Here is a 15,400-nt window from a genome sequence, read left to right on the forward strand (position 1 = left end):
AAAAACTTAGATAAAAAAGCAGAAATTCTTTTGGACTTGATCCAAGGTTTTGAAAATAGATGATTACCAAACTTCCACCTAACTCCAAAATTTGAAATTAAAATTTACAGGTAAAAATTAACATTTTGTGGAATTTTATTTTTTCTAACTTCATAGAATTTGTCCTCTACAATCCTAAAGCATTGGATCATGATTTTGGACATGGTTTAAAGTATCATATCATATTGGAATGTATCAATCGATACATATATATTTTTTAATATTCTAATAGGATACAGTTATAATATCCAAACGTGTATCATTTCTTGATTTCATCTGTGAGAGGATAAAGTTTGAGAGATCCAAAGAAGAAGAGGAGAGAGAGAGAACTTCTTGGATTTTCGGATTTGTGGTGGAGTTCTCAACTCACCTCCCGTATTCTTCTTCTTCTCGCCTTTGTTTTTTTTTTTCAAACTGTGGGAACGAAGGATCATGTTTTGAAATACCTTATTATTTTCAAATTGATGACATGCTCCCTGACCTTGATTTCTATTGAAAGATTTATTTTTGAATGTATCGATAATGTATCAATATAATTTTGATTTTTAAGAAAATCAAAACATTGTAGCGATACGAGATTTTAAACCATGGTTTTGAATGCGACAAATTGAGCCCAAGGACCATTGCTAAGGCTGAAATCCTTTTCTAACTCAGTAGGACTAGTCAGACTCTATAACTTTCTTTTTGAGTTTGTCGGTATGATCTAATGATATTTTTTTAGGGAAGTTCTATTACAACAACAACTTTTACTTTAAAAACCTCAATGTTTTCAAATGAAATCATTTGGCTTGATGTGGATGGTTGTTCTTTATTCTCTTGTCGTGACATCCCATTTTTTCTTATTCAATAAATTATCAGCTCATCTCTTCTAGGGAGAGAATTCATTTCTTCTCCTCCAATACTCTCACTAGAGATAAAGATAAACAGATTTAAAAAAAAAAAATAATAAAGAATTTAATTTATGGAGATTTTTTTAATTATAGAATTTTTACAAGATTTGTTTCAATTGGAAAAAAAATTGATTTTTTTTTTTAAAATCTAAGATTTGTTTTAGGGGTTTTTAAATCAAATTAATTCACCCTCTGTTATTCTCATGTTCCCCCACTTTATGTGTTTTCTAAGAAAATGCTGGAAAATGATTTTAGTGTCTAAGAAATCATATTTAGGTGTGCCGTAAATAAAAGTAGGTGTGTGTATGTATATAACTTTTTTTAGTAAAATGACAAGAAAAAACCTAATAGGTCCATTGACTCAGACCAACCCATAAAAGCACAACGAAACAGCTCACATCTTTATCTTAGACTACGAATTACGAAAAGGCCACTTTTATTTGGTTCTCAAACAAAATATAAATGTCAACAACTAAGATTTCGGTCAGCTGGGGTAGTTCGGTCAGCCATTAACACAGCTCTCTCTCTCTCTCTCTCTCTGTGTGGACTCTGGAGTGCTCGCACGTTTCGCTTCTTTCGCACGCTTGCCTTTCCTTTAGTATCTTCCTTCCGTCTGTTGTACCTCTTTTCGTAACGCTTTGCTTCCCTTCTTAAAAACGCCAAATTTTCACTATTTTCTCAAGCCCTCTCTGTGTTTCTTTTTCCTTGGATTTGAGTTGGATTTGTGGATTAATTCAACTCTGTTTTTAAGGGAATTGGAGTTCCGATTTTTTTGGATACTTTAATTTGAATCTTTAGAGACGAGAATGACTGGAGATTCTTCAGCTGAACAAGACCCGGACGATTCGGATTCGGAGTTCGTGGAGAACGATCCAACTGGTCGATATGGTCGTGTTAGTGTTTTCTTCTCTCTCTGTTAATTTTATGCTATTTTGATTGCTAAATTTTGATCAATCCGTCTTACTGCTTGAATTTCGAGTTCAAATTTTGTATCTTTGTACTCTGTAATCTTGATCCAACAATCATTTTATATATTTTGATTTATATGGAGTCTTAAATCAGTATTTTAATTAGGTTTAATTTTTCTGATCAATGCTGTTATAATATTGTTTTTTGGATCTTGTTTGATTGTTTTTTTGCAGTATAAAGAGGTCTTAGGAAAGGGGGCATTTAAAAAAGTGTATCCTTTGCATTTGTTCTTACTTAATTACTACTTTTCTTTTGAAATTCGATTCCTTTATTTGGAGACAATTAGTGGAATTTTGTGCTTCCTTGATAAATTCTCAATTTTTATCAGTTATAGAGCTTTTGATAAATTGGAAGGAATTGAAGTGGCGTGGAATCAGGTAAAATTGGCTGATGTATTGCGTAATTCAGAAGACTTGGAACGTCTCTATTCTGAAGTCCATTTACTCAAAACTCTTAAACACAAGAACATAATCAAATTTTACCATTCATGGGTCGACAAAAATCACGATAACATCAACCTCATTACTGAGATTTTCACTTCGGGAACATTGCGCCAGTGGGTCACCTTCTTTTCACTTTTTTTCCCTTCTAATTCAAATGGTTTTTTTTTTTTCTGAGTTGTGGAGAATTTAAATTTGATGATTTGTTAGGTATCGTAAAAAGCACAAGCACGTAGATTTGAGAGCAGTGAAGAATTGGTCTAGGCAGATATTGCAGGGTCTTCTTTATCTCCACAATCACAACCCTCCAGTTATTCATCGGGATCTGAAGTGCGATAACATTTTTGTTAATGGGAACCAAGGCGAGGTGAAAATCGGCGATCTTGGATTGGCTGTCATTCTTCAGAAGGCTCGTTCAGCTCATACTGTCATTGGTGTGTTGCATCTCTCTCTTTTGTGGGCTTGAGCTACTGTGGAGGTTCTGAAGCTAGTGGTTATAACGTCCTTCATTCCTTCTGATAGTCATTGTGTTTGTAGGGACTCCGGAGTTCATGGCACCAGAGCTTTATGAGGAGGAGTACAATGAGCTTGTAGATATTTATGCCTTCGGTATGTGCTTGTTGGAGTTGGTAACTTTTGAGTACCCATACGTTGAATGTACCAATGCAGCTCAAATATACAAGAAGGTGACATCGGTAAGGCAGCGAAGATCTTTAGCTTATTTGAGTTTTTTTATTTTCTGTCATGCAGTTATAGTTCTCTTGCTTTACTTATTTACTAGAGTTTATGCACGGGCATCCTCTTTTGGGTTAAATGGGCAAAAGAGGAAAGATGGTAAAATTAGAGGGGTATTATTGAAAAAGGGGGAGGAGAGGAAAGACAATAAAGTTGAAGGATGGAGAAGAGGAAATGCACTAAAGTGGGGTTGTGTTGATGCTTTTTCTTTACCTCAATCTTTATACTCTACAAAACTGAGTTATGTTTTATTATTTAGATTTATTCTTAGCTTGCTTTTTATTCCAGTTCGAAAAGTGTTTCATATCCAAACTTGTGTTACTTAAGTCCCTTAGAGAGATATATGTGTAAGTATTAACCCGTTCCGTTTGTGGAAGAGAAACATGAGTAATTTTTTCATGATGTGGATATTGTGGACTGGTTGATGTGGATATTGTGGACTGGTAATCAACCCATAGAGTTAATTGCCAGCGATTACTTATATTGGCCTTTACCCAACAGTTGTTGCTCAGGATGTCCTGTGAGATCAAGAGCCTCATTTTGCAGAGATAATTAGGGGTCTGTTGAATTGTCTGTTAGCTGTACGTGCAGTAGACATGGTCATTATTACATACCATAGAAATATTGTCACCCCTAGGTAACAATGGGATAAATATATGTTTTGGTGTTCGACACAGATAAAAGGTGCTCGACACGGGGCCTTCGAGAAGCCTGAAACATAAGTACATTCACGGAACTTAAAAGGTCTTTTAAATAAAAATAAGGAAAGAAATAATTGAAAAGAAAACATATATGAAAAGAAATAGTAGATATTGCTCTACAGCGTGCAGTTATCCACTAAATAAATATTAGTAGATTTATAAGGAAACTATCATATAACAATAGTTTAACAACTTAATAAATGTGTCTATAGATGATGGATAACACCAGCCTTCTTTCTGAAAATTAATTTTATGTTATGAAAAATCATTAAAATAGAGGGTGGCATTGCTGTATGTGGTTCAGTTAGGTATCTGACCATACTATATATGAAACAGTCATGAGTCTCATGACCACAAAGTGGAGAGATTAATAGAGGGTGGCATTGCTGTATGTGCTTCAGATAGGTATCTGACCATACTATACATGAAACAGTCATGAGTCTCATGACCACAAAGTGGAGAGAATAACGAGAAGCCAGGAAGAAAGAGAAGATGGATAGGTTATTGATGATGTTGAATAACGACCTTGAAGAAAAGGCCCTATCCTGGCAGAATGTTGCAGGAAACATGGTTTCTGATGGCTTGACGCAGAGTTTCCAGTATGTAGGAAAGAATGATCAAAACTTCTTCACCATGGATTTAAATAGAAAAGCTTTTCCCCAGAGCCAATTTCAACCATTAGATTTCCCATAAAGATCCTAACTATCAACTTCTTGAAAAGACAGAAATATGCTTAGTTTTGTGCTAATGAGTTAATCCTTTTGGTGATGTGTTTGGCCCCAGTCTGCAAAATTTCCTGAAAATGAGGGACCCTTTTTCTAGATTAGACCAATATGTGTTGTTGACAACTTCTCTGTGTCAAGTGTCAACATTGAAAAAGGCCGACAAATTGTTGAGTTATTGTCGCGTATAGTCACAACTTAGCTAGCTAGTCAGAATGCACAATATTCTGCGTAGTCCTGATCATCTAATCGGCCTGTCGGATAGTTGAGGAAATTACAACTTTCCAATATCAATGCCCTTTTTTGAATGGCTTATGATTTTCCAGCAATATAATGTAGGTTGGGTCCATCCAAGGGGTGATTGGTCTTTTGACCGTCCAGATTGGCGAATGATGACCATGCAACAATGTCTATTGTGTCTATGTCATGAACAAAGTCTCCCCTTCACCATACACGAAGACCTATTATAATGTGATGGACCTGTGCTCCATTTCTTGTTGAATTTATTCATAAGTTATGTCTGTCACACTACCTCAGCCCTAGGTAGTTCAACTGGCCTGCCACCTCCACAATCGGCCATACCCCGAAAAAGGCTGATTGGATGCTTTAATACCCAATACATGAGCTTTTTTCCTACTCAAAACCTATTAATTTTCAGTCTTCTAAGTTTTACTTCTTGTTTGGAAGCTTAGATCTTCAAGTCAGAATGATTGTTGGGCCCATTAAGATGTGTTCATCGATTCGTCATATGTGCCATGTGTGCATGCATCTTTGTAACTCATCCGTTTAGAGGAAAACAAAGTGGAAGAGAGGGAAGAAGAAAACTTTGAAAGTTATGGGAGGAAGGGATGTGGATGAATTATTTTTTAAAGTAATTTGTTTTGTAAATGTCCTTTAGTGAAAAGTACGAAGGATTTCTTTGGAAAATATTGGGCTGAAAAAATGGAAGCTAAGAGTGCCACACAGAGAAACTATTTCAAAATTAGAGGTTGGGGCTCATTTGCACATATTAGAGGCAATGCTGTTAGTCAAAGTGAGATTGTAAAATTGGAAGGAGTAGATTTTAAATTGATGGATTGTAAGATTCATAAACATTTTTCTTATGAAATAATATATTGTAAATTAGAATATATATGTAGACACACTTACATGTGTCCCTTACACGATGAGAATATTTTGTACAACAATTGGATTATCATCATTGGCATCACCATCATCATCTATTTCTTCACAAATATTGGGCTTGGCAATGAGAATCCTATTTCAGGGTTCACCTCTCTTTAGCCATATCCTCAATGAAGACATATGTCTTCATATTCTTTCTTACTAACTCCACTCATTGTGCAAACAGTATTTTAAAGTAAGTTATTGAAACAAAAGATCTTTTCGAATAAGAAAAATCAAAACAGTGAATCATTTCTTCGACATCAAATTACATATAAAAAAAATCTAAAGAGAAACAAGAAGAGAAAAAAACCAAATAGTGAATAATTTCTTCATTGTCAAATTACATGTAAAAAGTTTCCATATCACATAAGTCTCATTCTACCAAATTGCATGCATTGAGCTGCATTTATTTTTGTCCATGTTAGATAACTAGTGAAAACATCTGTTAATTTCTTGTTTGTGGTTTCAAGGTTTAAGAAACTCAAAAAACACAAAATAGGTTTATTGTTTTCACCTGAAAATATCCTTTATGTTTGTAATCAAATCATATGACTTGAATTGTGAATCTTATTCAAATTGTGAAATTCATGCAAAAATAGTAGATGTTTTATATGAATAGGATTAAGACATAAGATTAAAATTGTTTGGGTTAATATTTGATTTGAGTTGCAGGATTCAAATCACAAACAACAGGGATATAAAAATACTGATTAGAGGAGCTTCTTGATGCAATTTCATTTTTTTGTTTTTGCTTTCTGTGCAGGGAATCAAGCCGGCGTCTTTGGAGAAGGTGAAGGATCCTGAAGTGAGAGAATTTATAGAAAAATGTATTGCAAAGGCCTCTGTGAGACTGCCTGCTAAGGAGTTGTTATTTGATCCTTTTCTCCAGTCAGATGGGGACAATGGAAGTATAGGTCGTTCTTCAAGACCAAATCCCAATCATTCAGGTAAATATTTAATTATGCATTCCTAATAGAGGAGCATAGCTCTTCGATACTTCTGGTTAGTTCAGAGAACTCATAAGCCTTTGTTTGTTGCCCCCCTCAAATTTCGAACATAGAAAATGCAGATGTTAGTGGTGAGCAATTTGATGTTGGAACTAGTGCTTTAACTACAAAGGACGGCCTACCTGGGGAAAGTCGAGACTTCATGGTGGAAGGTCAAAGGAAAGACATGAACACGATATTTTTAAAACTACGCATAGAAGATTCCAAAGGTTGTCCACATTTCTCTGTATTTTTTTTTACCAATTTATATAGGTCTCATTCCCAAGCCATCATAAACATTCTAGAATTTATATTGACAAAGTTCTCATTTGGGGTTCACAGGTCATGTTCGCAACATTCACTTTCCTTTTGATATTGAGATGGATACAGCATTCAGTGTTGCTAATGAAATGGTTGCGGAGTTGGACCTAACTGATCAAGATGTTACAACCATTGCTGAGATGATCAACTCTGAAATACATACGCTTATTCCAGAGTGGTCAACCACAAAAGCCTTGGAAGATAATTCTGTGTGTCAGATTGCAATCTCAGATTGCGATGATTCTGAACCTAAAGATGAGCTATCTCCGTTAGCTAGCTCAGATCCTCCTTCAGGTGGTCTAGTTCTTGAACGACTACCTTCAGGTCGGACATACTGGTCCGACTCTCCCAAGGGAATCAGTAGAGGCTCCCCATTTACACCTCCCCTATCGAACTTGTCTCCTCCGAAAGAAGATTGTGAGGTTGATGTTAATGGGGAAAACAAAGAAGTTTGGATGCCTGAGTATTCACAATCATGTGATAATCAAAATCGGGGGCTTGAAGATCAACATTCCAAAATTATTGCGCAATCGTTGGGGGAAAATGGTAGAGAGTTGGTTCACAATGAGCCTATAGATTCAAGAATCATTGTTGAGAAATTAGAGCTATTGTTGGTAAAACAACAAAAGGAGCTTGATGAACTAAAGAGGAGGCATGAATTGGCAATAGCAGATCTCCTGAAGGAACTTCCTGCAGATGCTCGTCACAGAGTTTTCAGTATGTGTCACTTGAAGGTTCCTGCATACAGGTCAGACAGTCAGGCACATTGGTACACTGGGCATTCTACAGATTCGGAAGCGTCGTTCTTACAAGTGGAAATGTTGGATGATAATTTCACCTAGTGCCAACAAATCTTACTCGGCAAAAAGGGTTGCAGATTCACCTCGGGTCAAAACTTTGTTCATATTTCCGGGAAAGTTGGGCATCAGATGTCTACGGTTGAACATAATGTTGTGGTTGAGTTTTTGAAGATGGATCCCTAATATGTAAGTTTTGATATTGCTGTAATTCTGGGAGATAAAAGTAGCCAATCATATCCTAGGAGGGGTACTTCCACTTGATGAAGAGAAGCAGAAATTTATTTTCGACTTTGTGTGGCTTGTTTCAAAGGACTAAGGTTGCAACAAGTTTTACATTCTTCATCAAAATTGTATGGTGGTGCTCGGAACAGACATTGATCCTTGAAAGGCATTTACAAGCCATTTATACCCAGGTTTGATTACCTTGTATCCATTATAGTCTGATATCAGCCCATAAATGAGTGGGTTTTGTTTATTATACATCTGGTAACTTTCTTTGTTTTTATATTACAATACCTAGTTATTACTTGTGAGTAAAATCATTTTTGGTTTGTTGATCAAGTAGTTGTGTGTTGAAAAAGGTCATTTATTCTGGCGTTTGGGCATGTTTTCGCATGTATTTGATTCATTATAATGACTTGAAGTACAGTGCTTGGGTGCTTTCCTTGTGTTTGTCATGGTTAGATTGAGAGCATTCTTTTAACCCTTTTTTGTTGTACAATTGTTTTCTGCTTCTAAAATGTCATCTGCGTTCATATTTTACGTCTCATGGACTGTGCTGTTAGCAAAATTTAATCTTGATTGTTTCCTGAGCTACATTTATCTTTTACAGATTTCATGTATCCTCCTCCTTTATATAGTTTTCTATAATTCTAGCTGTGTGGCAATGCTGCATTTTTTGCTGGGAAATTAATTTTACTTATTTGACATTGCCAGCGAAGCGAACAAACACACCCATGGTATGGCCAATTTTTGGGTGAGTACTCTTCTAGGTTTCGGTCTTCTACAGTTGTACATCTTCCAATGAATCGAAGGAAAATAAATCAAACCACTCTTTTATAGGATTTTACCATATGAAATGAGTCTCTAAAGAAGGAAAAAAAAAAAAAACAACCGGAACCAAGTAAACCAGAGTTTAATTTGAAGAAAAACTAGTACCCGTGAAACGTTTATGCTGGCAAAGTGGTAATCACTCATTGACATGATTTCAAAACTTGTTTGAGACCGAGATGTATTACCTGAGTTGTCTCGACATCAGACATCAGACATGGATGAGACGGACAGACAAGTCAGTTTTTCGAGCCAGATTAAAATTCCACGTTCAGCTGTTATATTTTTGAACGAAACGTCTCAAATGTATCAGAAAACTCGTCCGATTCGACTCGGTATCTGATATGGACGAGACCCGGGTTTTAAAACCATGTTCGTGGTGAAAGTAATTTGACAACGCCCTTGAATGTTACGTAAATTACAGATGTGGGTGTGGGCAAATCCTCCCAAATGAAAACAAATAAATAAATATTGTGGTGGACTCGCGTCCACGGAGATTCCTAGACTCGAGCACGAGAAGCAAACACGTAGTAGTATGTAATGTTTCACTTAGTGGGGCCGTCTATCCAATTTCCATCAACCAAATGTCACATTTCTTCTGATTTAGATTTGAACTGCAAAAACTGAATAAAACGATACCAATGTCCCGATTGAGGGTTTCTTCATGGGCCCATTTCTATAATCTATTGGTCAAGACCGCATCAAACTCTGTAGACTCCATTACACCGAATACTTGCCCAAAAACCTAAAAACCACAAAATTTCAAGAAATTATCAGAGACCGAAACGGATAGAGCTGATATGAGGCCATCCTTCCTCTTCCCAATATCATAATCTCTTCCTCTCCTTTCTCACCACTCTCTCTCTCTCTCTCTCTCTCTCGGCTCTCTTCAGTTCTCTTTCTCTCTCACAGTCTCACTCTCACTCTCGCAACAGAACATCTTACAGAGCTCTTATGGCCTTCGCAACAACAGCAACAGCTTCATCGAAGCTCCTATTCACACCCTCCACACCTTCTTCTACTTCTTCCACCCCTACAGCCTCTAATGGCACCCTCCGTACAAATCGAGCTCTCTCCACAACTAAATCAGCTCCTCTCTTATCTTCCTCATTCACCAACCCTTCCAGCATCTTCTGGTTATCTACAAACACACCCACCACCAACACAAAGCGCACCCACCGCTCTCTAACAGTCCGAGCCGCTAGAGGTAAGTTCGAGAGAAATAAACCCCATGTCAACATCGGCACAATTGGCCACGTGGACCACGGAAAAACCACTCTCACTGCTGCCCTAACCATGGCTTTAGCCTCCATGGGCAACAGTGCTCCCAAGAAATATGACGAAATCGATGCCGCACCCGAAGAACGAGCCCGAGGAATCACAATTAACACCGCCACAGTCGAGTATGAGACTGAGAACCGCCACTACGCCCACGTGGATTGCCCAGGTCACGCCGATTACGTGAAAAACATGATCACAGGTGCGGCTCAGATGGACGGAGCAATCCTTGTTGTCTCAGGCGCGGATGGTCCAATGCCCCAGACCAAGGAGCACATACTGCTTGCCAAACAAGTGGGTGTGCCCAACATGGTTGTCTTCCTCAACAAACAAGACCAAGTCGATGACGAAGAACTCCTGCAATTGGTTGAATTGGAGGTTCGAGAGCTTCTCTCTTCGTATGAATTTCCAGGTGACGATGTCCCAATTATCTCTGGTTCTGCTTTATTAGCCCTAGAAGCATTAATGGAAAACCCTAGTCTCAAAAGAGGGGATAATCAATGGGTCGATAAAATTTACGAACTTATGGATTCCGTCGATAGTTACATTCCTATTCCCCAACGACAGACCGAGCTCCCGTTCCTCCTCGCGGTGGAAGACGTGTTCTCCATCACAGGTCGTGGTACGGTTGCCACAGGTCGTGTCGAGAGAGGGACAATTAAGGTTGGAGAGACCGTCGATCTTGTTGGACTTAGGGAGACCCGTAACACGACTGTTACGGGAGTAGAAATGTTCCAAAAGATCCTCGATGAGGCTCTTGCGGGTGATAATGTCGGTCTTCTTCTTCGTGGTATCCAAAAGGTTGATATTCAAAGAGGGATGGTTCTTGCTAAGCCCGGCACTATAACACCACACACTAAGTTTGAAGCCATAGTTTACGTCCTTAAGAAAGAGGAGGGTGGCAGGCACTCTCCTTTCTTTGCGGGTTATCGTCCACAATTCTACATGAGGACTACTGATGTCACGGGCAAGGTTACTTCGATTATGAACGATAAGGATGAGGAATCGAAGATGGTCATGCCTGGGGATCGTGTTAAGATGATCGTTGAGCTTATTATGCCCATAGCATGTGAGCAGGGGATGAGGTTTGCTATTAGGGAAGGTGGGAAGACTGTTGGGGCAGGTGTCATTCAGTCCATCATCGAATGATAGTCTCTGTCGGGGTCACAAATGATCCTCGGTTTTTAAATGGGTTTGGAATTGATATCCTCAATTGTCTTTTCTAGTGAGTGTCACTAGTTTTAGATCAATTCCTCAATCCATTGTCATATATTTTACATTTCTTTTCTCTTTTTTCTTTCTGTTTTTGCTGTGATCTTAGTAGTTAGAATGGACACTTGATGAATTTGTGTAATTCCATTATCTGTTGCTTCGACTGTTGTTGATGGTTGTGATCTTAGTAGTTAGATCAACTTCTGTTTTTTCTCTTTAAGTGAGTTGATGTTCTCCTCAAATTTGTTGAGTATTCTTTCATTTTCATCAAAATGATCTGGAACTTAAGCCTAGACAATATTGTCTATGATAATTTGTTGAGGTTGTTACATATGTCTAATCTCTTGCATATGAGCATCTGCTTCAAGGCAGGCCCTACAGCGTCCTCATGGTACAAAATGCTTATGGTGAATTTCTTTCTGTGGCTTAAGATTGATTGAGATGTATAAGCTGGCACAAAACGTGCATCAAGAATCGAGGTTTGTGTCATGGATTGAATACATCAAGGTTTCTTGGTCTGTTTGCCCTTTATATTTTTTATCTTTTGATTTGTCCCTGTATGAACTATATAGATAAATCAAGTATAGGGTAGAATTGGTGAGAGGCAAAAGAATAATGTTTTTAAATCTCAATATTAAGAGCTAATGGCAACATATTATTGTGGATGATTATCTGGAAAAAATAGAGTTCACAAAACTTTGTTCTACATAGGAGGTTCCATGGTTTAAAATATCGGAATGTATCGGTCAATATGTATCGGTGTCGGCCCAGACCGATACGAAACATTATATATATTCATAGAGGCATGTCCTTAAACAAACCGACTTGTAAAACAAGTAGACCTCTTAATCCTAATCAAACAAATATTTAAATCATAATTTAAAACTAATTGACTATTCAATTTAAAAAAACGGAAACCATAACTGAAGTGATGCTAACTCAGAGTTTAGGAAATATGATGAAATACAACTTTACTTGAAATAACAAGTTCATAAGTTTCTATAAATAATAATATAGGAATTACTATAATAGTAGATACAAGATTTACAAATATGGTAAATTATATCAATATATTTAGGCCTTGTAGTACTGCTGCAATGTGTCTAGAATGGACTGATAGTGGACTCAAATACAGACTTGGGATTTTTCAGATTATAGATGTGGTCCAGATAAATTTTAGTTTCAGTCTCAGATTTGTGTGCACAACTCCTGCATCACCTTCCTTTTGTAAACTTTACATAAAAAAAGTAATAAATAGGTGGTGTCTGCAGAAGTAAAGTCCGAAATCCCCACCACAATATTCTCTCATGTTCATCCTCATAACCATTGGTTTAATTAGCGTTTCTGTCGAAGTGGCAGTCATTTTAATTAGACTCCGGGAAGGCTAGCAATGTTGATGGATGTGGTTAGGAAAGTGAGGGAGGCTCATTCACATTCAGGAGTGTTTCTAGATTTTTCAATAGATTTGGTGGATCAGGTTAGAAGGAGATTCTGCGAATTTTATTCCCCAAGCATCTTAAGCCACTAGACTTGCTAATAACACAAGGTGATACATGAACTTATTGGTCTTTAGATTTCATTCCTCCACGTCAATATGTTAGTAAGCACAGTCACACGGTTTGGCTTTATAATATCAAGTGTTCAGATTTTTCATCAACTGCCAAGAAGTCCTTAACCTATACTGGGACTTCCTTCTTTTTACTAAATATTCTCTTTGATATAGAAATCTGGTTAATTTTTCAGAAAGTAGCCCTAGGAGAGACACATTGTCAAGTCGTTGTATTCATATTCCAACTCGTAACCAACCAAATGCACAACTTTCATTTGAGTATGGTAGTTTACATGCCTCAGACTTCGATGCTTGACTTGTATGTGTTTTTTATGTTGAAAGCAACTTCTATCTGCATATGGTTAGGTATAGGTTGCTCCCTAGGTGTCTTGGTATTTTATATATATATATTAATTGTGAAGGGAGTTGTTTTGGACATACAACGTTGATTGTTCAGTTTGTAATTGTGAAGGGAGTAAGGCATGGTACATTTCCTATATACTATTTGTTTCCCCTGTATGCTATTTTTATTTCTCAATTAGGCTTATCTAATTGTCTTGCTTTTTCATTGTTAGACATTAAAAGTTGTGGTTCAATCATCTTTAACACTCGGACTAGATTCTTTGCTTGAGTATGTATTCAGTTTAACCTTAAGATGATAGAAGATTTAATAAGTTTTTCTTGGCCAAAATTCGTTTTTATTTATTTATTTATTTATTTATTATTTTTTAATTTTAAATACTAGTACATGAAGCATAGATTGATCATCAGTGTGTTCAGCTTTGAAGTTCTAAACTCCATGAGAAATCCTATCTGTGTTGTATTCTTTGTCTATGTCACATCCCTTAAAAGGCTTAAACTAGTCTCCATTAAGACAAGGTTGTCAACATTTAGGCTATATAGCCTTTACTCAGTGATTTGAGAAACCATGTGTACTTCTGGGGTCAGAAGATTTAAGAAGTTTATTCCAGCATCATAGGTTTCTAACTAAAGCTTTAGTTTGATGATTTATGGAAGGAGAGAAATGGCCAAATGTTTGATGGAAAAGAAAGCTCCCTGCAAGAACTCATCTTCAATATTTTTGGTTTGTTATTTTTTTGGTGTAAGCAATTTATGGAGTTTAGAGGCATCTTTTCTGGAGATCTTTTGTTTAGGTGGGATATTATTAGTAATGAAAGATAGTTTTTGTAAGTTTTTTTAGGTTTTCTCACCCTCTCATTGATAAAATTGAACTTATCAAAACAAATTTGTGTGCATAGATTGGGGTCTAGTTTGCTTCCTCTTGTGTAATTCATCTACTTTCTATCCATTCTCACTTTCTTCCTTGTATATCTGATTTAAAGTTTTGTATCATAGGGAGTTTAATTTCGAGGACGAAAGCTTCGTACTGATAACAAAAATCATGAAAGCTTCACAGTATTTGAGACTACTATCCATCCATTATCAGGTCTTCAAATTAGAATTATTACAAATTGGGTGATTTGGCATTCACATTCAATCTTACAAATTGGGTGATTTAGACATACCCGCCATGTTTTGGTGAATATTTGAAATAAGCCCTTGTGTTTTTGAAACGATGACAGGCCTCTTTGACATTGGCCTTCTCTTATAGACTAATGGGAAATGACCTTAATGCCTTTGTCTTTAATCTGAAGTCAAAACCTTTATTTTCTTCTTAAAGCTAATTATCTTTAAACACTTTGGGTAATTTACCAAAATATGTACCATTCATCATCTCAATTCCGAAAATGGTAATTTATTGTTTTCCGAAATAAATTATTTTACTAAAACAGTAAAATTTGAAATGAGCAGTGTTTTAATACTGAAAATGTCCTTTTAACATCTTTTTATAAAATGGTATATACATCCCTGGTTTAAGTAACAGATAGAAATATAACTGTTTTAGTAAAGTGATGTTTTCTTTCAAGATTTTATTTATTTCGTCACTTGATGACTTTGTTATTGATCGAGGTTGATGATTTTTTGGTTTTCAAATCTCTATCGATGTCAAAAATTTCCTACAAGATGATTTGGTAAAATAACTTAGTTTTGAAAATGATAAATTATCATTTTCAGAATTACGATGAATAGTGAACCATTTTGGTAATTTTTCAAGTTTCATATATCATTTTGGGAATAATGTTCTCAATATTTTTTACCACCTTCAACCTTAACTGATGGTATAATATCCACAACTTATAGGATCTTAGTGTAATAATTCCAAAACTGATTAATAACTCATCAATTGAAATTCTTTTAAATTTGATTTTTATTAGATTCCAAACCATTATTTATGTCATTAACTAGGAGGGAACTCATTAACTTCAAGAACAACCTCCCTCAACTCTCTCGGCCAAGAAGCAGTTAGATCAGTAGTCTTATTGGTCTCTCTGAAATCAAAGACAAACTCAATAACAGAAAAATTAGGCATGGGTGCCTTAATTTGAGCATCTACTCCCTCTATCTCCCAGGGAATGTGGATTCCCCTTTCAATCAATTAATAGCCACAACCCTCAAATGATGAATAGCCAAGAGAGTCGC

At 36.4% G+C, this 15,400-nt stretch overlaps 2 protein-coding genes across 3 annotated transcripts; both read left to right on the top strand.

The window, feature by feature from the left end:
• Positions 1–1,388: 1,388 nt before the first annotated feature.
• WNK3 (WNK family serine/threonine-protein kinase 3) lies at positions 1,389–8,527 on the top strand. 2 transcript variants are annotated; one of them, XM_086448001.1, is made up of 8 exons: positions 1,389–1,822; positions 2,072–2,109; positions 2,227–2,454; positions 2,549–2,772; positions 2,876–3,033; positions 6,427–6,610; positions 6,733–6,879; positions 6,992–8,527. In XM_086448001.1, exons 1-8 carry the CDS (start codon positions 1,736–1,738, stop codon positions 7,810–7,812), a joined length of 1,887 nt encoding a protein of 628 aa, XP_086304127.1. In that variant the 5' UTR covers positions 1,389–1,735; the 3' UTR covers positions 7,813–8,527. The 2 variants fall into 2 exon arrangements, with proteins under 2 accessions (XP_086304127.1, XP_086304126.1); XM_086448000.1 differs by having other exon boundaries at positions 1,390–1,822; positions 6,724–6,879.
• A 1,062-nt stretch (positions 8,528–9,589) lies between these two features.
• On the top strand, positions 9,590–11,530 carry RABE1B (RAB GTPase homolog E1B). The gene has a single exon (XM_086448002.1). It carries the CDS (start codon positions 9,775–9,777, stop codon positions 11,245–11,247), a length of 1,473 nt encoding a protein of 490 aa, XP_086304128.1. The 5' UTR covers positions 9,590–9,774; the 3' UTR covers positions 11,248–11,530.
• Positions 11,531–15,400: the final 3,870 nt, after the last annotated feature.

Source organism: Akebia trifoliata, chromosome 7, assembly GCF_017979445.1.
Source record: "Akebia trifoliata isolate Shusen 1 chromosome 7, ASM1797944v1, whole genome shotgun sequence".
In the NCBI taxonomy this organism is placed as follows: Eukaryota; Viridiplantae; Streptophyta; class Magnoliopsida; order Ranunculales; family Lardizabalaceae; genus Akebia; species Akebia trifoliata.